At 53.7% G+C, this 24,842-nt stretch overlaps 1 protein-coding gene across 1 annotated transcript in view; it reads left to right on the plus strand.

Moving 5' to 3' along the window:
• MAP3K14 (mitogen-activated protein kinase kinase kinase 14) overlaps window positions 1–24,842 on the plus strand; it is a 28,380-nt gene that overhangs the window by 1,661 nt on the left and 1,877 nt on the right. The window contains exons 3-14 of the mRNA XM_054396477.1: window positions 3,767–3,971; window positions 4,094–4,702; window positions 6,100–6,237; window positions 11,166–11,295; window positions 13,313–13,444; window positions 13,885–13,989; window positions 15,187–15,350; window positions 16,367–16,517; window positions 17,362–17,712; window positions 19,794–19,900; window positions 22,697–22,841; window positions 24,218–24,318. Coding sequence (XP_054252452.1) covers window positions 3,767–3,971; window positions 4,094–4,702; window positions 6,100–6,237; window positions 11,166–11,295; window positions 13,313–13,444; window positions 13,885–13,989; window positions 15,187–15,350; window positions 16,367–16,517; window positions 17,362–17,712; window positions 19,794–19,900; window positions 22,697–22,841; window positions 24,218–24,318 — 2,338 coding nt within the window. The remainder of the gene's footprint in view (window positions 1–3,766; window positions 3,972–4,093; window positions 4,703–6,099; window positions 6,238–11,165; window positions 11,296–13,312; window positions 13,445–13,884; window positions 13,990–15,186; window positions 15,351–16,366; window positions 16,518–17,361; window positions 17,713–19,793; window positions 19,901–22,696; window positions 22,842–24,217; window positions 24,319–24,842) is intronic.

Here is a 24,842-nt window from a genome sequence, read left to right on the forward strand (position 1 = left end):
TTCTCTCTCAGAGGCCCAGGAAGAGTTTGTCTTTCCCTAAACATCTTCCTCCCAACCCTTTTCTGTTAGGAGAAAGCAGAAGTCCTTCCAGTATCTGAAGGGGGCTACAGGAAAGCTGGGGAGGGACAGGACTGGGGGGATGGAATAAAGCTGGAAGTGGGGAGATTCAGACTGGATGTGAGGAAGAAGTTCTTCCCCATGAGAGTGGTGAGAGCCTGGAATGGGTTGTCCAGGGAGGTGGTTGAGGCTCCATCCCTGGAGGTGTTTGCAGCCAGGCTGGATGAGGCTCTGGCCAGCCTGCTGTAGTGTGAGGTGTCCCTGGCCATGGCAGGGGGTTTGGAACTGGATGATCCTTGTGGTCCCTTCCAACCCTGACTGATTCTATGGTTCTAAGTCTAAGCACAAACCACTCAAAGCACCTTGCCTTGTGCCTGCTGATTTCCTGCCCCTTGGAGCCTTCTGCCTCTGTTTCTGGGTGGTCAGATTTGGTTTAAAATGATTCAGTGATTTTTTTTTTGTTTGGTTTTTTTTTGTTTTTTTTTTTTTGGTTTTTTTTGAGGTTCATAGGTCTGAAGTAGAAGGGCTCCAAGGGAAATTTTTGAGTCTGTTTTAGCTGAACTGCCCTGATGCTTTTGAAACCACATTGCACCATCCTCTGAAAAGCTGTGGGGAGCTTCAGCTGCTGCTAGAAGTAGTCCTGAGAAAAGGGAACTGCTGCTTTTCTGGGGAGGATAAACAAAAGGGCATGAGAGAAGAACCTTTGCTTAATGACAGCAGCAGCAGCAGCAGGGCTGTGAAGAGAGAGTGAAACTGGAAAAGGGAGAGAAATTGTGACAGAAAAACAGAGACCTGGGGCTTGCTTTTCTGAAGTCATCTGGGAGAGAGCCTCTGCTTCATGAAGGAGTTGTGGCCTTGTGGGGCACTCACTGGAGCTTTACTGAGCCCTGGGACTCTAGCAGGCAGCTCCAGCACCCTCTGAAGTGGGTGACTGAGATAGAGGGAGCTGGGTACTGCCTGTCCTGGCAGCTTGCAGACACTGAACCTGGCCTTGCAAGGGCTGTGGTCTGACACTGCCCTCTGGCTTGGAATCACAGAGTCATAGAACTGGTTCTGGTGGAAAAGGCCTCTGAGCTCATCCACTCCAAGCATCTACCCAGCACCACCATGGCCACTAAACCATGGTCCCAAGGGCCATGGCCACAGGTTTCTTGAACACCTCCAGGGATGGGCACTCCACCACTTCCCTGGGCAGCCTGTTCCAACCCCTGACCACTCTTGCAGGAGTGAAGTTGTTCCTAATCTCAACCTAAACCTTCCTTGGCACAATTTCAGGCCTTTTCTTCTCTTTCTATCACCTGACACTAGGGAGAAGAGGCCACTGCAGCCTCCTCCCAGGGAGCTGTAGAGAGCAATGAGGTCTCCCTCAGCCTCCTCTTCTCCAGGCTGCACACCCCCAGCTCCCTCAGCTGCTCCTCCCCAGTCCTCTTCTCCAGACCCTTCCCCAGCTTTGTTGCCCTTCTCTGGACCTGCTCCAGCCTCTCAATGTCCTTCTTGCACTGAGGGGCCCAAAACTGAGCCCAGTACTCAAGGTGCAGCCTCACCAGTGCCCAGAACAGGGGCATGATCTCCATGGCCTTGTCCCTTGAACCCACTGAAGAACTACAGCCTGAACCATTTCTTAGGGAGATTATGTGGGACACAGAGCAGTTCTGTGGCTAGGTTCTGGTCAATGTGTGATCCATCAGCTAGAACCCTGCTTAGGAGATCTTCTGGAGCTCAGTGGGGCAGTGAGGCAGCAGGAGAAGAGAGAGGGCAGTGGTGCTGTGAACACAGCACAGCTCAGTGAAGGCAGGGGAGCAGAGGAGAGCTGCTCTGAGCCAAGAGAGCAGCTGTGGTTTCTTCATTTGAAGATCATAGGGAGGTTCTCCTCCCCCTCTGCTTTGCCCTGATGAGGCCCTACCTGGAATATTGCATCCAGTTCTGGGCTCCCCAGGTCAAGAGGGACAGGGATCTGCTGGAGAGAGTCCAAGGGAGGGCTACCAGGATGCTGAAGGGCCTGGAGCACTGCCTGGGGAGGAGAGGCTGAGAGCCCTGGGGGTGGTTAGTCTGGAGAGAAGGCTGAGAGGGATCTGATCAATGTCTATCAATAGCTGAGGGCTGGGGGTCAGGAGGGAGGGACAGGGACAGGCTCTGCTCAGTTGTGCCCTGGGATAGGACAAGGGGCAATGGATGGAAACTCCAGCACAGGAGGTTCCACCTCAACATGAGGAAGAACTTCTTCACTGTGAGGGTTCCAGAGCCCTGGAGCAGGCTGCCCAGAGAGGTTGTGGAGTCTCCTTCTCTGGAGCCTTTCCAGACCTATCTGGATGTGTTCCTGTGTGACCTGCCCTGAGTGATCCTGCTTTGGCAGGGGGGGTGGATCAATGATTTCTAGAGGTCCCTTCCAGCCCCTGCCATTCTGTGCTTCTGTGACAGGAGCACTTTTATTAAGTACACTTCTGACACCAGATTGCATTTTTACCTCCCCTGTGTCCCCTATAAATCATAGACACAAACTGCCTGAAAGCAACCTGGAGACCTTCAGTGCTTTTCCCTCTGCACTGCCATCTAATCCCTGCTGTTCCTTGCAGGATGTGCAAGTGCTGGGAGCTGTGATGCTTTGCTTCCTCCCCACACCCCCATATTTCCTTCTTGCAATGCCAGATTTACTGCTCTGCCTTGCTGCTGAAGCTGCAGAGGCAACATTGGAAGGCAAGAAGTGATGGCATCATCCTCTGCTTGTTAAAGCTCAGGAGGAGGAATTGCTAATCCTCACTCCTGGTCTGTGGGTGTTAGCTGGGGGTGGGTTTTCACCATCAGAGCTCAGAGACATCATCCATTATCTCCTGGAGGGTAGAAGGATCTACAGAAGGGCCTAGCCAGGCTGGATCAATGTGCCAAGGCCAGTGGGATGACATTCAACAAAACCATGTGCTGGGGTCCTGAACTTGGGGCACAACAACCCCATGAATGCTCCAGGCTGGGGGAAGAGTGGCTGGAAACTGCCTGGTGGAAAAAGACCTGGGCAGGGGTTGTCAACAGCAGCTGAAGATGAGGCAGCAGTGCCCAGGTGGCCAAGAAGGACACCAGCAGCCTGGCCTGGAGCAGCAATGGTGTGGGCAGCAGGAGCAGGGCAGGGATTGTGCCCCTGGGCTGGGCACTGGGGAGGTCACTCCTCAAATATTTGGTTCAATCTTGGGCCCCTCAGTCCAAGAAGGATATTGAGAGGCTGCAGTAGGTCCAGAGAAGGGCAACAAAGCTGGGGAAGGGTCTGGAGAAGAGGGCTGGGGAGGAGCAGCTGAGGGAGCTGGGAATGTTCAGCCTCATTGCTCTCTACAGCTCCCCAGGAGGAGGTTGCAGTGGGGTGGGGGTTGGGCTCTGCTCCCAAGGAGCAAGTGATAGGACAAAAGAAAATGGCCTCAAGTTGCACCAAGGGAAGTTTAGGTTGGATATTAGAAGAATATTCACTGAAAGGGTTCTCAAAGGCTGGCACAGGCTGCCCAGGGAAGTGGTTGAATGCCCATCCCTGGATGCCCTTTAAAGCTGCAGAGGTGTGGTGCTGAGGGCCATGGCTGAGCTCCAGCCTGGGCAGCCTTAGACAACGGTTGGACTGGAGGATCTTTGTGGTAGGTTACATTCTGTCCCGAGCTGGAAGCTCAAACCAGGACAATCTTAAAGGTCTGTTCCAAGCAGAGCAGCTCTGTGATTGTGTTTTGCTTTCCCACAGCCGCTCAGACAGCCTTGACCAAATCCCCAACAATGTGGCCCACGCCACGGAGGGGAGGATGGCACCGTGGAGAGGGAGGCACCGCGGCAGGACGAGGAAGAAACGGCACAAGAAAAGATCCAAGCTGAAAATACAGACAGTGGCTGCTGGCAGGAGAGCTCCCAGGACTCCAGAGCAAGAGAGCTGCACTCCAATTCCTGTCCAGGTGAGAATCCTTCCACTTCCCTTTGGTCCTCTTGGGACCCCTGCAAACTCCTGAGCAGTCTTGGTGGAATTTCATGTGGCCATGGTCAGGTTCCACCTCAGCTCTTTGGTTTTCTTTTCTAGGAGGATGAGTCCCACCAAAACAGTCTTTACAGAAACAGTTTTTGGGCTTCAGAACTTACCAAGGACTTGGTTTATAATCCACTGCCATTTGAGAAAGCAGAGCAAGTGCTGTCCACACTCAAACCCCCTTCCCCCAGGAGCCAGTACAAAGCAGAACTGCACAAGCTGATAAGCCCCATCCAGTGCCTTAACCATGTTTGGAAGCAGCAGTCCCAGAGGGACAGTGTCCCACAGCCTGAAACTCTCCATCCTTTTCCCTACAACATCATACCCCCTCATCTCCCACACCTGGACAGCCCTCTGCATGCCAGGAAACACACTGCTCTGGAGACTTACTTCCATGGTGACCTCAGCTCTCAGGACAGCCAACATCGCTTCTCTGGCCTCAACTTAGAGTACAGCTTCCCCAAATGTGCCACCCAGTCCATCCCAACCAGCTCAGACAAGATTTCTGTGGAAGAATACTTGGTGGATGCCTTGAAGGGGAGTGTGAGCCTTGGTGAGCCACAGAACTTAGCCAGCCTGGCCAAGACGTGGGGAGGAGGTGGCCTGGACCCGAAGGAACAGTTTGATGAAGCAGATGAAAATGAGGGGGTGCTGCTAAATGAGGTGAGCCTCTGAGCCCACACACCCTGTGGAAGGCTGCAGAAGGGATAGAACCTGCAGCCATGTGCTAGCTTCTGGAACAAGCCTGCATCTTCTGAGTGGTTCTTGCCCTGGTTGGGTTTGTTTCCTGAAGGGTGGCTCTGCTTTGTTTGCTCCCTCAGCACACCTGCCTGCTTGTCTGGGGGAGGAGAGGCTGAGAGCCCTGGGGCTGTTCAGTCTGGAGAGGAGAAGACTGAGAGGGGATTTAATAAATGTTTATAAATATCTGAGGGTTGGGGGTCAGGAGGGAGGGGACAGGGACAGGCTCTGTTCAGCTGCACCCTGGGACAGGACAAGTGGCAACTGATGGCAGCTGCAGCACAGGAGGTTCCACCTCAACATGAGGAGGAACTTCTGCACTGTGAGGGTCACAGAGCCCTGGAGCAGGCTGCCCAGAGAGGTTGTGGAGTCTCCTTCTCTGGAGCCTTTCCAGCCCTGTCTGGATGTGTTCCTGTGTGACCTGTGCTGGATTCTCTGGTCCTGCTCTGGCAGGGGGTGGGACTCCATGACCTTTGGAGGTCCTTTCCAACCCCTAATATCCTGTGACTCTGTGAGCCTGTGCTTACTGCCCTTAGAGATGTCTTTGTTTGTCTGAGACAGCCTGGTCCCTTCAGGTGAGAAGGCTGCCAGGTTTTATTGGCTAGAAGTGACCTGGACTGTGACACAGAAACCAGGGATGTGTAGATTATGAGGGTGCCAGAGCCATGTCTGCTGCCTGGGGTAGGAGGCCAGCAAGTTCCCCCTTGTGCCTTGCCAGAGGCAGGGCTGGGGCACAGCAAGTGGTGGGAATTTGGAGGATGATTCATTTTTCCTGAGCTGAGCTGTCCCTTGCCACCTGAAACACCTGAGGAGGACTCTTCCCTGGAATCAGTGTGACCCTGTCAGCGTTGCCAGTGGAGTTCAGGTGTCACTTACCTGCCTGAGAACATCCCCACTGAGACCTGAGGCACCATCTCACTGTGCTGACCGTCAGAAGGTTCAGCTCACACACAGGTGTCTGCACTTACTGCCCTGAAGCTCATTCTGTTTGTAGGATGTAGCTTCATGGTGAGATCCTGTGTGTCAAAGGAATAGTTGGGAGCTCCAGAGCTGTCCAAAGGCTGGGGGCCTCTCTGTGCAGTGCTGGGGTGCACTGCTTCAGGTCAGACAGAGCCCACACAAACCAGGTAGCTCCTCTAAGGTCGTTGCACCTCAAGTCCATGGCAGAAGCCCTTTTGTGGAGGGATGTTTGGAGGTGTGGAGGTGGAGGTGTGGTGAGATGTCTTTGTACTTTCTCTGTAAGCATTGCTGGCTGTCTGTGGAGCTCCACAGCTGCCTCTTCCTTTCCTTGCCTCATCTTCTGTTCTGGTTTTCACTTCCAGAAGCTAAAGCCAGTGGACTATGAGTACCGAGAAGAGGTTCACTGGACCAAGTGCCACGGGTCTCTGGGCATTGGCTCCTTTGGAGAAGTGTACAAAATAGAGGACAAACAGACAGGATTTCAGTGTGCTGCCAAGAAGGTAACTGCCTGGGAGGAGGGGAGGGCTTCCTCACACCAACACACACAGGGAGGAAAAGGCTTCTCCCTGTTTAATCTTGGCAGGAGAGGTCTTAGGGATGTCTATAAATACCTGAGGGGTGGGTGTCAGGGTGAAGGTGCCAGGCTCTTTTTGGTGGTGCCCAGTGATGGGACAAGGAACAGCAGGGACAAGCTGGAACACAGGAGGTTCCACCTCAACATGAGGAGGAACTTGCCCTTGTGGGCAAGAAGACCACTGGGGTCCTGGGGTGCATCAATAGAAGCATCACCAGCAGGTCGAGGGAGGTTCTGCTCCTCCTCTACTCTGCCTTAGGGAGGACACCTCTGGAGTATTGGGTCCAGTTCTGAGCTCCTCAGTTCAAGAGAGACAGGGAACTGCTGGAGAGAGTCCAACAGAGGCCAAAAGATGCTGAGGGTCCTGGAGCAGCTCTGTGAGGAGCAAAGGCTGAGAGCCCTGGGGCTGAGAGCCTGCAGAAGAGCAGCCCCAGAGGGGAGCTGAGCAATGCTCAGCAAGAGCTAAAGGCTGGGGGGCAAGAGGCTGGGGCCAGACTCTGCTCAGTGGTGCCCAGAGACAGGCCAAGTGGCAAGGGGCACAAACTGGAACCCAGGAGGTTCTGTCTGAAGAGGAGGAGAAAGTTGTTTGGTGTGAGGGTGCTGGAGGCCAGGAGCAGGCTGTCCAGAGAGGTTGTGGAGTCTCCTTCTCTGGAGAATTTAAAACCATCCTGGATGCATTGCTGTGTGACCTGCCCTGGATGATCCTGCTTTGGCAGGAGGTTGGACTCAATGATCTCTGGAGGTCCCTTCCAGCCCTAACATTCTGTGGTTCTCCTTCCAGCTGCCATGAGCTGCAGGTACCTTGCTGCACAGCTGCAGTGAAGTGTTCTGTGCTTGTGTCCAAGGGGAGACTTCAAGGTGACAGCATAGGGGGAGAAGAAGCAGATGGAGAAACCTGTGTGTGCACAGAGGGTCAAGAATCCCTTGATTCTTGGGATCCAGAAATAGGTTCCTCTGGCCTCCTAAGTGTGCTTGAAGGGATCTGGGGTTTGGCCAGGAGAGCTGAGACTTCAGAAGAGTTGTGAGTGTGTTGCTGGTGGCTGTCGGGGAGAAGCGGCCGTGGGAGTCATCTGCTTATCTAACTGTCCTCGTTTTGGACATGGCTGGTGCAAGCAGTGCCATGGCAGGTGTTCCTCTGCTCAAAAAGGAATCAAGCAGGGAAGAAAAAAAAAAAACATACAGTGAGGTGTCAGTTAGAGAGAATTTTCCTCTCTGCAGTGAGTGCCACAGGCAGTGCTGGCTCTGTGTCAGGAGGTGCTCCTGTTACGCACCACAGAAGAACCACAGAATGCATCAGGTGGGAAGGGACCCTCCAAGGTCATCTTGTCCAACCCCACTGCAGTCAGCAGGGACATCCCCAACCAGATCAGGTTGCTGAGTTTGACCTTGACTGTCTCCAGGGATGGGGCCTCAACTGCAGGTGCAGCCAAGGATGTGTATTTCTCCAGCAGTTGGCTTAGCAACCTCTTGTGCACCAAGATCTTGTCTTACGATGTGAGAAGTGTGTGGAATCTAACTGGAGTTTGGGGCTGTTCAGTCTGGAGAGGAGAAGGCTCCCAGGAGACCTTCTTGTGCCCTTCCAGGATCTGAAGGGGGCTACAAGAAAGCTGGGGAGGGACTTTTTAGGCTATCAGGGAGTGATAGGACCAGCAAGAATGAAGCAAAACTAGAAGTGGGGAGATTCAGATTGGATGTCAGGAAGAAGTTCTTCCCCATGAGGGTGGTGAGACCCTGCAAAGGGTTGCCCAGGGAGGTGGTGGAAGTCTCATCCCTGGAAGCTTTTAAGGACAGCCTGGATGTGGCTCTGAGCAACCTGCTGTAGTGTGAGGTGTCCCTGCCCATGGCAGGGGGGTTGGAACTGGCTGATCCTTGAGGTCACTTCCAATCCTGGCAATTCTATGCTTCTGTTGACCTGCAGGCAGCCATGGGGGAAGTCAGGGGTGGAGGCAGTGTGACAGTGCAAGATGAGAATGTAAACTGGTTTGAACTTAGCACCTGAAGAGCTTCATCACCTCTGAACTGATGTTTCCCACTTTACTCCCACAGCAAACTTCAGCAAGTGTGTGGGAAGCATTTGTCTGGAGTGCAAAAGTGTTACATGCAAACAGAACTGGGGCTTGTGATGGTCAGCTTAAAATGTTTGCTTTTCCTTCTCTGCCTTGGTCTCAAGGTGATGTGGTGCCTGTGGAAAGTCATAGAATAGCTTAGGTAGGGAGAGACCTCAGAGATCACCAACTCCAACCCCCTTCTCAGCTGGGCTTGGTTGCCCAAGGCCTCATCCAGTTCTGGGCTCCCCAGTTCAGGAAGGAGAGGAAATTACTGGAGAGAGTCCAATGAAGGCTACAAAGGTGCTGGGGGGCCTGGAGCAGCTCTGTGAGGAGCAAAGGCTGAGAGCCCTGGGGCTGAGAACCTGCAGAAGAGCAGCCCCAGAGGGGAGCTGAGCAATGCTCAGCAAGAGCTAAAGGAGCTGTGGGGGGCAAGAGGCTGGGGCCAGACTCTGCTCAGTAGTGCTCAGGGATAGGACAAGGGGCAGTGGGCACAAACTGGAACCCAGGAAGTTCCAGCTGAACAGGAGGTGAAAGTTGTTTGTTGTGAGGGTGCTGGAGGCCTGGAGCAGGCTGCCCAGAGAGGTTGTGGAGTCTCCTTGTGTGGAGAGCTTCCAACCCCCCCTGGGCATTGTGCTCCTGGGCAAGCTGCTGTGGATGCCCTGCTTTGGCAGGGGTTGGACTGGATGAGCTCCAGAGGTCCCTTCCAACCTCACCATGCTGGGATTAAGTGAGAAGCTGGTCTTTCAAAATATCCATTCTTTTTTCGCTCCTAATTAATGGAGGATTTTAAAGGATGCTTCTGCAGACCAGCACCACATCTTCTCAGACCAAACTCTCAGACCAGTGAGTTCTGAGGTGCAGGTTGGACACCTGGCTGCAAGGTGCTTCATTTGACATCAGTAACTGTCTGGAATTAGTGCTGCCTGCTGGGGCTGGAAGGGGACTCCCTGACCTCTCACCACCATCCATAGTGGTTTGAGCACCTGCTCTCCAGACTCTTGGGATTCAACAAAAGCAGCTCTGGCTGCACTGCTGACAGTGCAGAAACATGAGACATCCTTTTCCCACCAGCCCCTTCATGACTCATGTTTTCCTTCTGGCCTTTCACAAATTCTTGCTTTATTTTGCTTGGCTGAACTTAATAAATAGAGGTTTTCTGTGACCCTTTTTCTGTGAGCCAAGAGGTGAGAGTGGCAGTCACTGCCTGTGGCCACATTTCATCTTCCCTCCTGTTTTGGGGGAGTTTGATTTTTGCCAAGTACTTCACAATCCTTAGATTGGTTTATTTTTTTTTTTCCTTCTTCTTCTCCCATGAAAGCAGAAAGCTGAAGTTATCTGTTTGAGGTGTTGAACTCCCTCTTGCAGGACTTGGCCATAAGCTGGAGGTGAATCTTCTTTGGCACAAATTCACTCTGACACACTGAAGGTTTGGGACTCTGGTTGGCCTTGCTCAGAAGTGTTCTGAGACTTCCCACTTAGAATCAGAGAATTGTCAGGGTTGGAAGGGACCTCAAGGCTCAGCCAGTCCCAACCCCCCTGCCATGGGCAGGGACACCTCACACCACAGCAGGTTGCTCACAGCCACATCCAGCCTGGCTGCAAAAACCTCCAGGGATGAGGCTTCCACCACCTCCCTGGGCAACCTGTGCCAGTGTCTCACCACCCTCATGGGGAAGAACTTCTTCCTAACATCCAATCTGAATCTCCCCACTTCTAGTTTTGCTCCATCCCCCCCAGTCCTATCACTCCCTGACACCCTAAAAAATCCCTCCCCAGCTTTCTTGTAGTCCTCTTCAGATCCTGGAAGGGCACAAGAAGGTCTCCTTGGAGTCTTCTCCTCTGCAGACTGCACAACCCCAACTCTCTCAGGCTGTCTCCAGAACAGAGCAGCTCCAGCCCTCTGCTCATCCTTGTGGTCCTTCTCTGGACAAACTCCAGCACTTATTGCTCTACCCAGAGGTTTCTGCTGAGAAAGGTTGTCCTTGTCCCCTGCTGTTACACAGTGTGGGACATCCTGACCCCAGGGTGGGGAGGGAGGATTCTGTTAGGATTCACAGAATCAATAGAATGGCTTTGGTAGGAAAAGATCATTGAGTCCAACCATTCTCTAACTCTGCCAAGGCTGCAGCTAAACCATGTCAGTGTCTTTTGCACACCTCCTGGGATGGGAATTCAACCACCTCCCTGGGCAGTGTTGAGAATCCTTTGAGTCAAGAAGTTCCTTCTAATCTCCAACCTAACCCTCCCTGGCACCATTTCAGGCCATTTCCTCTCCTATCACCTGAGACTAGGGAGCAGAGCCCAACCCCCACCTCACTGCAACCTCCTCCCAGGGAGCTGTAGAGAGCAATGAGGTCTCCCTCAGCCTCCTCTTCCCCACACTAAACACCCCCAGCTCCCTCAGCTGCTCCTCCCCAGTCCTCTTCTCCAGACCCTTCCCCAGCTCTGTTGCCCTTCTCTGGACCTGCTTCAGCCTCTCAATGTCCTTCTTGCAGTGAGAGGCCCAAAACTGAACCCAGGATTCAAGGTGCAGCCTCCCCAGTGCCCAGTCCAGGGGCACAATCCCTGCCCTGCTCCTGCTGCCCACACCAAGGCCACACCAGGCTGCTGGAGGCCTTCTTGCCCCCTGGCCACTGCTGCCTCATCTCCAGCTGCTGTCACCCAGCACCCTCAGGTCCTTTTCTGCTGGGCAGTTTCCAGCCACTCTGCCCCCAGCCTGTTGCATTGCAGGAGGTGGCTGTGAGCCAGGTGCAGCACAGGTGCCCTTGCCCCACAGGCCCTGTGCAGTGCCTATTTGTCTCCCCAGGTACAAGTGGAGCACTTCCGTGCGGAGGAGCTGACGACCTGCGCTGCCTTAACGAGTCCCAGGGTTGTTCCATTGTATGGAGCTGTGAAGGAAGGACCTTGGGTGACCATCTTCATGAAGCTGATGGAGGGTGAGGAATGAGCAGCCACAGCACAAGCACCATTGTCACTGTGGGATGCAGTGGACATTGTCCTCCTCTTCCTCCTGTCCCAGTTTGCCATCTGTTCCTTCTTTGGTGTATGCAGAACGTTCCTAGTGTTCTCCTGGGTGTGTGCAGCCCTGCTGGGGTGTGGCAATGGTTCTGCCTGGGGGGAAGGACACATCTCCAGTCCTGCCTCACCCCAGTTCCAGGTTCTCACTCAAGCTCAGCTCCATCCAGCTGTTTTTAACTCTCATGTTCATTGGCACAGCACCGTATGAAGTGTTTTGTGCTGGAACAGAGGACACTGGCTCAGCAAACCTGGATGTTTCCATTGCCTGCTGCTCCTTTTTCCAGGCAGGAGCATGGCAAACACAACCTGTGAAGGGTCACCCTGGGTGTGATCAAGCTGACATGATCACAGAGTAGTGCTTTTGATGCCAAGCACCATTATGGAATGGGTTGGGGTTGGAAGGGACCTTAAAGATCATCCAGTTCCAACCCCCTGCCTTGGGCAGGGACACCTTCCACCAGCCCAGGCTGCTCAAGGCCTCATCCAGCCTGGCCTTTAGAATGTTAGAGGTTGGAAAGGACCTCTAGAGATCATTGGGTCCAACCCCCCTGCCAAAGCAGGATCACCCAGAGCAGGTCACACAGGAACACATCCAGGTGGGTCTTGAATGTCTGCAAAGAAGGAGATTCCACAATCTCTCTGGGCAGCCTGCTCCAGGCCTCCAGCACCCTCACACCAAAGAATTTTCTCTTCATGTTGAGGAGGAACCTCCTGGGTCCCTGTTGTTCCTTGTGCTATCACTGAGCACCACTGAGAAGAGCCTGGCCCCTTCTTCTTAACACCCACCCCTCACGTATTTATCTCTGGAGCTCAACACCCCTAGGGCTCTCACCTTTGCTCATCACAGAGATGTTTCAGTCCCTTCAGCATCCTTGTAGCCTCTGTTGGACTCTCTCCAGCAGTTCCCTGAGCCTCTTGAACTGAGGAGCCCAGCAATGGACACAATACTCCAGTTGTGGTCTCACCAGGGGAAGGAGAACCTCCATAGACCTGCTGGACACACTTTTGATGCACTCCAGGAGACCATTGGCCTTCTTGGCCACATCCACTGCTGTCCCATGGATAAGTTGCTGTCCAACAGGACTCCAAGGTCTTTTTCCATGGAGCTGCTTTCCAGCTGATCAACCTCTCACCTGTGCTGGTGCCTGGTGGAGTTCCTCCCCAGGTGCAGGGCTCTGCATTTGTCCTTATTGAACTTCATGAGGTTCCCTTTGCCCAGCTCTGCAGCCTGGCCAGATCTCCTTGGCTGCCAGCTCACCCTGACAGGTGTCAGCCACCCCTCCCAGTTTGGTGTCACCACCACACTTGCTGAGCGTAGACTCAATCCACTCCTCCAGGTCACTGATGAAGATACTGAACAAAACTGGAGCCAGTACTGATCCCTGGGGAATGCCACTGGGCACAGGCCTCCAGGTGGACTCTGCACTGCTGATCATGACCCCCAGAGCTCTCTTGCTGAGGCAGTTTCCAGCCCACCTCATGGCCCAGGCACCTAAACCACTTCTCTTGAGGTTACCTATGAGGGTGCTATGCCTTGAACACCTCCAGGGAGGGGACAGCCACAGCCTCCCTGGGCAACCTGTGCCAGTGTCTCCCCACCCTCACTCTCAAGAGTTTCTTCCTCATCTCCAGTCTCAGTCTCCCCTCTCCCAGCTCAAAGCCATTGTCCCTCATCCTGTCACTCCCAGCCCTTGTCAGAAGTCCCTCCCCAGCTTTCTTGTAGGCCCCTTTCAGGTACTAAGCAAAAAGCTTCATGAGAGGGCCCAGAGTCTGTGGGCAGGAAGAAATCTGGGAATAAACCCCAGGAGCAGATCCAAGTGTGGGAGATAAGAGCTGTCAGACCTGGCACTCCTCATCAGAATGAAGGAGGAATTCTGGTGGTGCTGGAAAGAGGACAAAGCTAAGCTAACCTGAGCTCTCTGGGCTCCTTTCTAGGTGGCTCATTAGGACAACTAATCAAACAGAGTGGCTGCCTGCCAGAGGACAGAGCCCTCAGTTACCTGGGCCAGGCACTGGAGGGCTTGGAGTATCTTCATGCTCAAAACATCCTCCATGGAGATGTAAAAGGTGAGATGATGCCCAAGTGCCTTCTTCCCTTTCTCCTACGAGAAGCAAACTGCTGGGAGGTTACTGAGGGGCAGAAGGTTATTTGCCTGGGTTTCAGCTCCACATTTGAAAGCTTAACTGAGCTTAACTGAGCTTAACTGAGTTCCAACCAGCTGGACCCACTCTGTTTGTCATCCCTTTTTCTGCCATCCAGTGGCTCTGACAAACTCTTTGCCCAGGCTGCCCCTGCTCTGGGGTGCTGAGGTCTCCTGGGCAGATAACTGGCAGCTTCTGAGTAGAGATGATTCTAGTTGTGTGCTTGCTTGCACCAGTGGTGCTCCAAAGGAGTAACAGACCTTGGGCTGGGCTCTGAAAAATTGCAGTCCTCTGGGCTTTTGCCTTTTCCTGCATCTCAGTGGGCAGAACACAGAGGAGACTAACTGCAAGCTTCTTGTTGGCAGCGGAGAACGTGCTGCTGTCTGACGATGGAAGCAGAGCTCTGCTCTGTGACTTTGGTCACTCTGCTCACCTCCACCCTGATGGCCTGGGGAAGTGCTTGGTCACAGGTAAGCATTTCTCAAGAGCTGTCCTGCTGGCTCAGGCTGGGATGGTTTCCATCTTGGCAGGAGGCTTTATTTTCCAGGCTTGCTCTTGCTCGTGGTATCACTTCTGTTGTTGCTGTTTCTATGCTGTGGCCACTGCCAGCTGCAGGGAGCTGAAGGGTGGGAGCTGGGCCTCAGCTCCCAGTCTGTTGCAAGAGTCACAGAATGGTTTGGCTTGGAAGGGACCTTCAAGATCATCCAGTTTCAACCCCCTGCCATGGCAGGGGCACCTCCCACCAGCCCAGGGCTGATCAAGGCCTTATCCAACCTGGCCTTGAGCACCTCTAAAAAGGGGACAACCACAGCCTCCCTGGGTAACCTGTGCCAGTGTCTCACCACCCTCACTCTAAAGAGTTTCCTCCTTAAACCTGATCTAACCCTCCCCTTTTGCAGTTCAAACCCCTCACCCTTCATTCCATCACTGCACTCCCTGATGGAAAGTCCATCTCCAGCTTTCCTGCAGGCCTCTTTGTGGAGCACTGAAAGGTCTCCCTGGAGCCTTCTCTTCTCCAGACTCATCAACCCCAACTCAGCCTGGCTTCACAGCAGAGGGCTGCCAGCCCTTGCATCGTTTCTGTGGCCTCCTCTGGACCTGCTTGAGCAGTTCTGCATCTTTCTTTATGGCAGATCCCTAGGCAAGGTTGGGAGGTTGGGTCACCTCCCTGTGGTCCATGGTTCCATGCAGCCCAACCTGTTCCAGCATCTCCCCACCCTGACTGGAAAGAACTTCTTTCTAGTAATGATGTCAAGGTTCAGGGAAACCACAGCAGAAGTGCAAAGCCTGACTCTGGCTTGCTGTGTGACCTCACTGAACAGCTGGCACAGAATCCTCACCTCCACCAAAGCAAAATGCCTCACTGGCTCTTGGGCAGTTGAGCTTTACAGAGCTTCCCAAGGCAGCTGCTGCCAGAGGAGGGTGGGGTTTGTACCACCAAGCTCAAGTGGAGAGGGTCTTGGTTTGCCTCCCAGATTTGCTGGGAATAGTTGATAGCTGCTGCCTGTGTGAGGGATGAGGCTGAGGAGAAGATGAAGCTTCTAAGAGCTGGGGGTTGGGTTGAGGTGGCTCATTCCTTACTGAAACTGCAAAGACAAGGAGGCTGCCTTGGCCTTCCCAGCACATTGGAGCAACTGTGCAGTGAGTTCTCCTTTGAATGTTTTTAGGGAACTACGTGCCTGGCACAGAGACTCACATGGCTCCAGAGGTGGTGATGGGCAAACGCTGTGACTGCAAAGTGGACATCTGGAGCAGCTGTTGCATGATGCTGCACATGCTCAATGGGTGCCACCCTTGGACCCAGTATTACAATCACCCCCTGTGTCTCAAGGTGAGTGACCCAGGGAGGGGAACCTCAGCTCATCCAGGCCAACCCCCTGCAGCCCCCAGGGACAGCCCCAACCACAGCAGGTTGCTCACAGCCCCAACCAACCTCACCTGCAATGGTGCCAGCCATGGGGCAGCTCCCAGCTCTCTGCCCAGCCTGGGCCAGGCTCTCAGCACCCTTACTGTAAAAGATTTCTTCCTTAGATCCATCATAAATCTCCCTTTGGTTTTAAATTGTTGCTCTCATCCTGTCATTGCACTCCATGATGAAGAATCCCTCCCCAGCTCTCTGCTGGGCCCTTGAAGCACTGAGAGGCCACCAGAAGGTCTCCCTGGAGCCTTCTCCTCTCCAGGCTGCCCAAGCCCAACTCTCTCAGCCTGGCCTCCCAGCAGAGGGCTTCCAGCCCTGCCAGCATTGCTGTGGCCTCCTCTGGCCCTGCTGCACCAGGTCCCTGTCTGTGCTGTGCTGAGGACTCCAGAGCTGCCCCAGCACTGCAGGGGAGGTCTCAGCAGAGCACAGCAGAGGGCACAATCCCCTCCCTGCCCCTGCTGCCCACACTGCTGGGGATCAGCCTAGGACAGGGCTGGCTGTGGGCTGGCAGCACTCAGTGCTGGCTCCTGTCCAGCTTTTCCTCCAGCATCTTCCCCAAGTCCTTCTCCAGAGGGCTGCTCTCCAGCCCTTCCTCCCCAAGCCTGGACTGATACCAGGGGTTGCCTGGACCTTGCCCATGGCCTTGTTGAAGCTGCTGAGGTTCACATGGTGCCAGCTCCCCAGCCTGTCCTGAAGCTTTGCTTTGGACACTGATCTTCCCTTACACCTCCCAAACTGTTGTGTTTCACATCTGAGGGCTGTTCCTTTTGTGTCCTGCTCATGACTTCATGGTGACTTTTTTAGCCAATACCAAAGTCTCTCATTTCTGTTGTCAGTTCAGTTGGAGACTCTCAGGGTAGGAAGAACCTTTCTGAAATCAAAGGAAGCCTCTCTGCTCTAACCTCTTTCACTTCCTGTTTGTTACACAGATAGCTAAAGAGCCACCTCCTCTGAGGGAAATTCCACCTTCCTGCAACCCCCTCACTGCTGAGATTATCAAAATGGGTCTGGAGAAGGAGCCTGTGCAGAGAGCATCAGCCTCAGAACTCAAAACCAAGACCAGTGTCGCTCTTGAAGAAGGTAGAGTTGGCCTCTCCCTAAAGCTTCTTCTCTGCCCTGGTGCAGTGGTCAGCTGCTGGCTATGTCCAGGTGATCCTGTGGGCACTATCCCTGTGCTCAGCACATCACCTGCACAGGCTGCAGCTTGGATGTCTGCTTTGGGGGTTGATAGATCTTGGCTGGGTTGATGACTTTTGCCCACAGCTGGCTGTTTCTCACCCAAATAAAGAATATTTCCCTGTGTGCTGTCACCTGCTCCCTCTGCCTTCCCCACTTGAAGGGACAATGTTGAGCTTTATGTGGGTTTCCTGAGGCTGTTTGCTGTGCCTGGGCTCATGTTCAGCCAAAGCCTCAGCTGCATCCAGTAAGCTCAAGCCTGGTGAGCCTGGAGCAGCAAAACTGGGAGCAGAGGTTTGTTGCATCCTGACATGGGGAGAAACTTCTTTGGTGTGAGGGTGCTGGAGGCCTGGAGCAGGCTGCCCAGAGAGGTTGTGGAGTCTCCTTCTCTGGAGACTTTAGGACCCTCCTGGATGTGTTCCTGTGTGACCTGCCCTGGGTTATCCTGCTCTGGCAGGGGGGTTGGACTCAATGATCTCCAGAGGTCCCTTCCAACCCCTGCTGTTCTATGATTCTATGACTGTAGCTCATCCTTGTGGCCCAGTCCTGCCTCTAAGATTGTCTCTGAGTAATTTCATCTTAGTCCTGCTGACAGCTTCTGCAGAGCAGCAGGAATTTATGGAGGAGATCTTCTGAAGGAGTCAGGCAGTTTACAGCAAGATACAGCTTGAACTTGAACTGTGAAGGAAAACGTTTGCCTCCTGTTTGTCTTTATTTGCTGATGTTTGTGTGCTTTTTGTTGTTGTAGTGGGAGGTGTGACAAGCCCCTGGAAAGGTGAATACAGAGAGCCCAGGCATTTATCTCTGCACAAAGAAAACAATCCACAGACCTCCCTGTCCCCTCCAGTGAGCCCAGTTTCTGAGACTGCTTCTGACCCCAAACTGCCAGACAAAGTGTCCTGTGCCAGCCCAGTCCTACCACCACCATCTCTGGAGCAAACAGAGGAGGTGGAGGAGACCCCTTGGAATGTGTGCAAGGAGTTACCAGAGACCTGGGATCCTCCACCTCTCTCCTCCACTCCTCTCCCCCTGAAGAACTGCAGCCATGTGGAGAGAGCCACAACCATTTCAGAGCAAGAGCTTCAGCAGCTGGAAATAGGTGAGCAAGGGGCTGTGTGGGGACTTCAGCCTTTGCCCCTGGAGCCTGCTGAAGCTCCAGCTGCTTTCCTTTGGCCTCCTGACAGTTGTCTGTGGGGTTTGAGCTGGGATGTCATCTTGGTCACAGTTCCCCTCTCCTTACACAAATTGCTAAAATTACCAAAGCACTGAAACATGGCACAAAGGCAGTGGTCAGGGTTTCCTTCCACTCTCTGAACAGTGGCAGCAAACTGAGAGGAGCAGGAAGCTCTCCAAACCCAGCCAGTTTCAGACATCAACAGTGCCTGCAGCCCCAGCTTCAGCTGAACCTGCAGATTTCCAGGTGGAATTCTTTTACTAAAGGCCTAAACCTCCTGGATGGGAGAGGTCAACTCAAGCAGTGCAGTTAAACTCACTCTGCAACTGTTTGTTCTGGGCCCTGCAAATCCCACAGCCACCAGCTAATGGATTTGATTCCCAGCATCAGTCTAGAGTGTGGAAACCAGCAGGGTGAAGATCAGTGAGCAGTGATCAGCAACAGGGCCAAGGGCTGGGTCCTGCACCTGGGTCACAACAACCCCCAAACTCCAGGCTTGAGGCAGGGTGGCTGGGAAGTTGTCTGGCAGAAAAGGACCTGGGGGTGCTGGGTGACAGCAGCTGAAGGTGGCCAAGAAGGCCTCCAGCAGCCTGGCCTGGAGCAGCAGTGGTGTGGGCAGCAGGAGCAGGGCAGGGATTGTGCCCCTGGACTGGGCACTGGGGAGGCCAAACATTGAGTCCTGGGTTCAGTTTTGGGCTTCTCACTGCAAGAAGGCCATTGAGAGGCTGGAGCAGGTCCAGAGAAGGGCAACAAAGCTGGGGAAGGGTCTGGAGAAGAGGGCTGGGGAGGAGCAGCTGAGGGAGCTGGGGGTGTTTAGCCTGAAGTAGGGAAGGCTGAAGGAAGACCTCATTGCCTCCCTGAAAGGAGGCTGCAGTGGGCTGTGCTCCCTAGTCTCTGGTGACAGAAGGAGAGGAAATGGCCTGAAATGGTGCCAGGAGAGCTTCAGGTTGGAGATGAGGAAAAATTTCTTTGCTGCAAGAGTGGTCAGGGATTGGCACAGGCTGCCCAGAGAGGTGGTGGAGTGCCCGTCCCTGGAGGTGTTCAAGAAACCTGGGACCAGGGTTTAATGGCCATGGTGGGGCTGAGTTGCTGGTTGGACTGGATGCTCTTAGAGGCCTCTTCCAACCCAAACAGTTCTGTGATTCTATGAATCCACTTGCACTGCCCCAGTGTAACTCAGCCTCTGATATTTTCATCTCCTATTTTCTGGTCTTTGTAAATAAATGGAAAACTTCAAGCCTGGAGAAAAATGTCTCACAATGTAACTTGTGATAGAGCTGAGAAATGGCATCTGGGGGGTTGCTGAGGGCCACCTGTCCTCTCAGATAGCTTTGGAGCTCCAGCAGCTCTGTCAGGGCTGGGTGTGAACAGTGTGAGGCACTGCAAGAGCTGCTGTGGATGGGTCTAGAATGAAGACTGGTGGGTGGCATAACAGGCAGGAACTGGGGAGGTCTGGGAGCTAGTCCTGTCCTTGGCACTTTGCATGGCACTGCACAATCCAGCTCCATCCTGGCCCAGTTCCCTCTTTGCACAGCAGTGGCCACAGCCCCCCCTGAGCCTGAGGACTTGTGTTTCACAGACACTCACATCAGTGTTCATTAAGTGGTGCTGAAGAGGGGAATTGATTGGTGTCACAGTGATGAGAGCAGGGAGGCATGGAAGGAACCACTGGGAATGGCTTCAGTACCTAAAAGGGGCTACAGGGAAGGGCCTGTGGTGAGAGGAGAAGGGGAAATGGTTTGAAACTAGAGCAGGGGAGATTTAGATTGGACATTAAGAAGGAGTTCTGTGCTATGAGGCTGGGGAGACACTGGACCAGGTTGCTCAGGGAGGTTGTGGATGCTTCATCCCTGAGGTGTTCAAGGCCAGGCTGGATGAGGCTTTGAGCAAGCCTGGGCTGGTGGGAGGTGTCCCTGCCCATGGCAGAGGGGTTGGCACTAGGTGATGTTGAAAGTCCCTTCCAACTCAAGCCCTTCTGTCTTCCTTCTCTTTCCTTTTGCTTGCAGAGCTGTTTCTGAACAGCCTCTCCCAGCCCTACTCTCTGGAGGAGCAGGAGCAGATCCTGTCCTGCCTCAGCATCGACAGCCCCTTCGTGTCGGATGCCAGCGAGAGGGTGAGTGCTGATGGGTCCTGGGCTGGGGCACCCCCTCTGGGCTCTGGAACCTCTGACCAGGGGGCACCTGAAGTTACTCAGCTTTGTTTCTTGGTTTTGACACTTTTTTACTGGAGAGCACCTTGGGAATCACAGAATCACAGACTGCCAGGGGCTGGAAGGGACCTCAAAAGCTCACCCAGTCCAACCCCACTGCCAGAGCAGGGTCACCCAGGGCAGGTCACACAGCAACACATCCAGGGGGGTTTTGAGTATCTGCAGAGAGGGAGACTCCACAACCCCCCTGGCCAGCCTGCTCCAGTGTTCTGTCACCCTCACAGTGACAAAATGTTTCCTCCTGTTTCCATGGAACTTCCTCTGCCTCAGCTTCCACCACTGCCCCTTGTGCTGGCATTGGGCACCACCCAGCAGAGTCTGGCTCCAGCCTCTGGGCACTCACCCTGCACATCTTTATCAACAGCAGTGAGGTCACCCCTTAGAAGAAAGCTTTGCTCTTGGCCACTGAGTTGTTCTTTAGTTTGCTGCCCAGCACAGATCCCTTTCCTCCAGTTGCTCTCCTCTGCTGTATGCTCATAGTGAGCATCAGATGTGTGAATCTGGAGCATCTCAGCAGCCTGAGGAAGAAGCTGAAGAAGCAAAGATGTCCCTGCCCATGGCAAGGCCTTTGCAACTTGATGATCTTTAAGGTCTCTTCCAACACAAAGCATTCTGTGACTCTGTGGTGAGCTGCTGGGCAGCCCAGGGTCGTCTTCCTGGCAACAGCCACTGAAGGGATGTTTAGAGAACAACCAGAAGAAGAGGCAGAACAAAGACCCTGCTCTTGGATGTTCATTCCCAGATTCATTCTCACTCTCCATGAGCTCTTCTTTTAGGCCATGCCTTGCAGTGACTGACACACTCTGAGTTACTTAAACACTAAGACCAAGGGCAAGGTCCTGCAGCTGGGTCAGGGCAATGCCAGGCACTGATACAGGCTGGGCAGGGACTGGCTTGAGAGCAGCCCTGAAGAAAAGGCCTTGGGGGTGCTGGGGGAGGAGAAGCTCAGCAGGAGCCAGCAGTGAGCACTTGCAGCCCAGAGAGCCAAGCAGAGCCTGGGCTCCAGCAGGAGAAGTGTGGCCAGCAGGGCCAGGGAGGGGATTCTCCCTCTCTGCTCCACTCTGCTCAGACCACAGCTGGAGCTCTGTATCCAGTTCTGGAGCCTCTGTTCCAGGAAGGATCTGGAGGTGCTGGAAGGTGTCCAGAGAAGGGCCACGAGGATGAGCAGAGGGCTGGAGCTGCTCTGGAGACAGCCTGAGAGAGTTGGGGTTGTGCAGTCTGCAGAGGAGAAGGCTCCCAGGAGACCTTCTTGTGGCCTTCCAGATTCAGAAGGGGACAACCAGAAAGCTGGGGAGGGAGTTTTTAGGGTGTCAGGGAGTGATAGGACTGGGAGGGTGGAGGAAAACTAGAAGTAGGTAGATTCAGATTGGATGTTAGGAAGAAGTTCTTCCCCATGAGGGTGGTGAGACCCTGGAACAGGTTTCCCAGGGAGGTGGTGGAAGCCTCATCCCTGGAGATTTTTAAGGCCAGGCTGGATGTGGCTGTGAGTAACCTGCTGTAGTGTGAGGTGTCCCTGGCCATGGCAGGGGGATTGGAACTGGCTGAGCCTTGAGGTCCCTTCCAACCCTGACAATTCTGTGGTTAATTTTCTCTGCTCTGGGGTGTTCATGAGGTAAGGAGCACCAATGGCAAGCACTGAATGAGCCTTGCAGAACCAGAAAGGACAGAAGCCCTTCAGTCACTGCTTTCAAAGACAGAAGAAGTTCAAAATCCTTAAGCCTACCATCTGCAGGAGTCACTTCTGACTGCCCTCAGCTCTGCTGCCTGCTCCTGCTCCTCTTCGCATCCTTTCTGACGGGTCTGGGCAGAGTTCTGGGCAGCATTGGCTGGTGTGCAGTGGGGGAGGTGATCCTGCTGGTGTTTTTCCCTTGGATCTAACCCTAATGTTTAATTTGACTTTTCAACTGGTGCTTTACCCCTGGGTTGGTGTTGTCAGATTGACCTTCTGGGCTGACTCTGAGCTAGTGGAGACCTCTCCAAGCAGCACAGCACTCTTGGGTCTGTGCTCCTCGGGTGTTTCTTGTCACTTCATGGCAGCAGAATTTTATCTGATGCTTTATTCTCCTGTCACTGACTACAACCAAACCCTCTGTTGTCACCCAGCTCTTCAGCTGGTTATTGGGTTGACTGTTGAGAAGATCTTCTTAATGCCTTCAAGCAAGGGGCAATGGCTTTGAGCTGGGAGAGGGCAGATTGAGACTGGAGATTGGGAGGAAATTCTTCCCAGTGAGGGTGGGGAGACACTGGAACAGGCTGCCCAGGGAGGCTGTGGATGTCCCCTTCCTGAGGCCAGGCTGGATGAGGCCTTGAGCAAGCTGGGCTGGTGGGAGGTGTCCCTGCCCATGGCAGGGGTTTGGAATTGGATGAGCTTTAAGGTCCCTTCCAACCCAACCCGTCCTGCGATGCTGTGAAACTGTTCCTTGCTCTTCATTCCCAGAGGGCAGGTAAATGCTTTGATAACTCAAGGCCCAACCTTACATCCCTATGGATTTCTGCTTTTGTTTTTTTTTTTCTCCCTGAGGTTATTTTAATGTTTTCATCCCATGCAAGCTCAAAGAACCAGAGAACCATTTCGCCTGGGGAAACGACCTCAGAGGGGATTTTGAGCCCAACCATTCTCTACCTCCACCAAGCCTGGTGCCTAAACCCCAACTCCTTTCCTTAGGGAGCCTTTGACAAACTTTGTGCTCGCTTCTGCAGAACTCCATGAAGGCTTCTCATAGCTTGAGGGACACGATGAGCTCTGGGATTCATTCCTGGAGCAGCCAGGCAGATGGGCAGAGCTTCAGCTGGAACAACCTGCGGAGCCGCGGGCGGCACACGGACACTCCCAGCTACTTCAACGGTGAGTCTGAGCTCCTCAGCTCTGGGTACACTCCCAAAGGTGCTTACAGGGGCTGCAGCAGGGAGTCCTTGAGCTCCTCTTATCCTCTTCAGTTGCTGTGTCAGCACAGACCCTAAAAGCGAATGAGTTGTGAAGAATGGCGGAACAGTTTGGGTTGGAGAAGATCTCCCAGCTCGTGGAGTCTGACCTCCAGCCCAGCACTGCCAGGGCACCACCAAGCCATGGCCCTCAGCACCACATCTGCACAGTCCTCCAGGAATGAGACTCCACCACTGCCTTTCCCTCGGCAGCCTGGGCCAGGCATGGACAACCCTTTTGGGTTGAAATTGTTTCTCACATCCAACCTAAACCTCCCCTCGTTCAGCTTGATGCCATTTCCTCTCTTCCTGTCACTTGTTACTGGGGAATAGAAACCAACCCCCACCTTCCCTGGCACCATTTCAGGCCATTTCCTCTCCTTCTGTCACCTGAGACTAGGGAGAACAGCCCAACCCCCACCTCACTGCAACCTCCTCCCAGGGAGCTGCAGAGAGCAATGAGGTCTCCCTCAGCCTCCTCTTCCCCACACTAAACACCCCCAGCTCCCTCAGCTGCTCCTCCCCAGCCCTCTTCTCCAGACCCTTCCCCAGCTTTGTCTCCCTTCTCTGGACCTGCTCCAGCCTCTCAATGGCCTTCTTGCAGTGAGAGGCCCAAAACTGAACCCAGGATTCAAGCTGTGGCCTCCCCAGTGCCCAGTCCAGGGGCACAATCCCTGCCCTGCTCCTGCTGCCCACACCATTGCTGCTCCAGGCCAGGCTGCTGGAGGCCTTCTTGCCCCCCTGGGCACTGCTGCCTCATCTCCAGCTGCTGTCACCCAGCACCCTCAGGTCCTTTTCTGCTGGGCAGTTTCCAGTCACTCTGCCCTCAGCCTGGAGCATTCCTGGGGCTGTTGTGACCCAAGTGCAGCACCCAGCACTTGGCCTTGCTGAACCTCATACAAGTCTGCTCCAGGCACAGGTGGGTGGAAGATGCTCAGGTCTGTGTAAGTCTGGTGAAAACCAGAGCAGTTCCTGTCTGGCTCAGCTTTGAGCAGCTGCCATGTGTGAGGATTGAGGCTTACTAACCATAAATGTCTGCAAAGTAGTTTTGAGGGCACATTGTGCAAGCCCATCCCTCTCTTCAGCTGCCTCGTTGCTAAATCCAGCTCAGCTCTGTGAGTCACTGTTGTCTTCTGCAAGCCTCCAAAGCTCAGCAGAAGACCTACCCAAATTAAATTGCTTAATGACACCACCAAGTCCTTCAGCTGTATCTGCCTTGCAGTCAGGTTTTGTCTGTTGGGCTGTGAAGTCACCAGGATGCCTCCAGCAGAAGCTAACAACTCCTCTTGCATGTTGCAGGAGTGAAAATCCAGATCCAGTTGCTAAGTGGAGAAAATTTACACATCAGGGATTTCCACAGGACAAAGGTGGGAGACATTGCCACTGGGATAAGCAGCCAGGTGAGACACCAAGCTGGGAGCTGAGTGCAGCATTTTGTCTGAGGAGCAATTCCTTCTGTAATAACTTAAAACCAGAGACCCAGAAGTCCATTCAGTGCCCCTGAGGACACATTTCTGCAGCAGGAGGGTGGTGAGAATCTGGAATAGGTTGCCCAGAATGGTTGTGGATGCCCTGAGCCTTGACAGAATCCTGACATAAATTACTAGAAAGAAATTCTTTCCAGTCAGGGTAGTGAGATATTGGAACAGGTTGCCCAGGGAGGCTGTGGCTGTCCCCTCCCTGGAGGTGTTCCAGGCAAGGTTGGATGAGGTCCTGAGCAAGCTGGGCTGGGGGGAGGTGTCCCTGCCCATGAACTGGATGAACTTTAAGGTCCCTTCCAACCCAAACCATTCCATGATTTAGTGACACAACATCAGTGCAGCTAGGAGTGTGATACCAGAAGGTGTTTTCTGAATCATAAACCATTGCTGATTGTCCCAGGGACCACTGGGATCTCCATCCAGAGAGATGAGTCTCCACTTTC

The sequence above is a fragment of the Indicator indicator genome, chromosome 37, assembly GCF_027791375.1.
Source record: "Indicator indicator isolate 239-I01 chromosome 37, UM_Iind_1.1, whole genome shotgun sequence".
Taxonomy (NCBI): Eukaryota; Metazoa; Chordata; class Aves; order Piciformes; family Indicatoridae; genus Indicator; species Indicator indicator.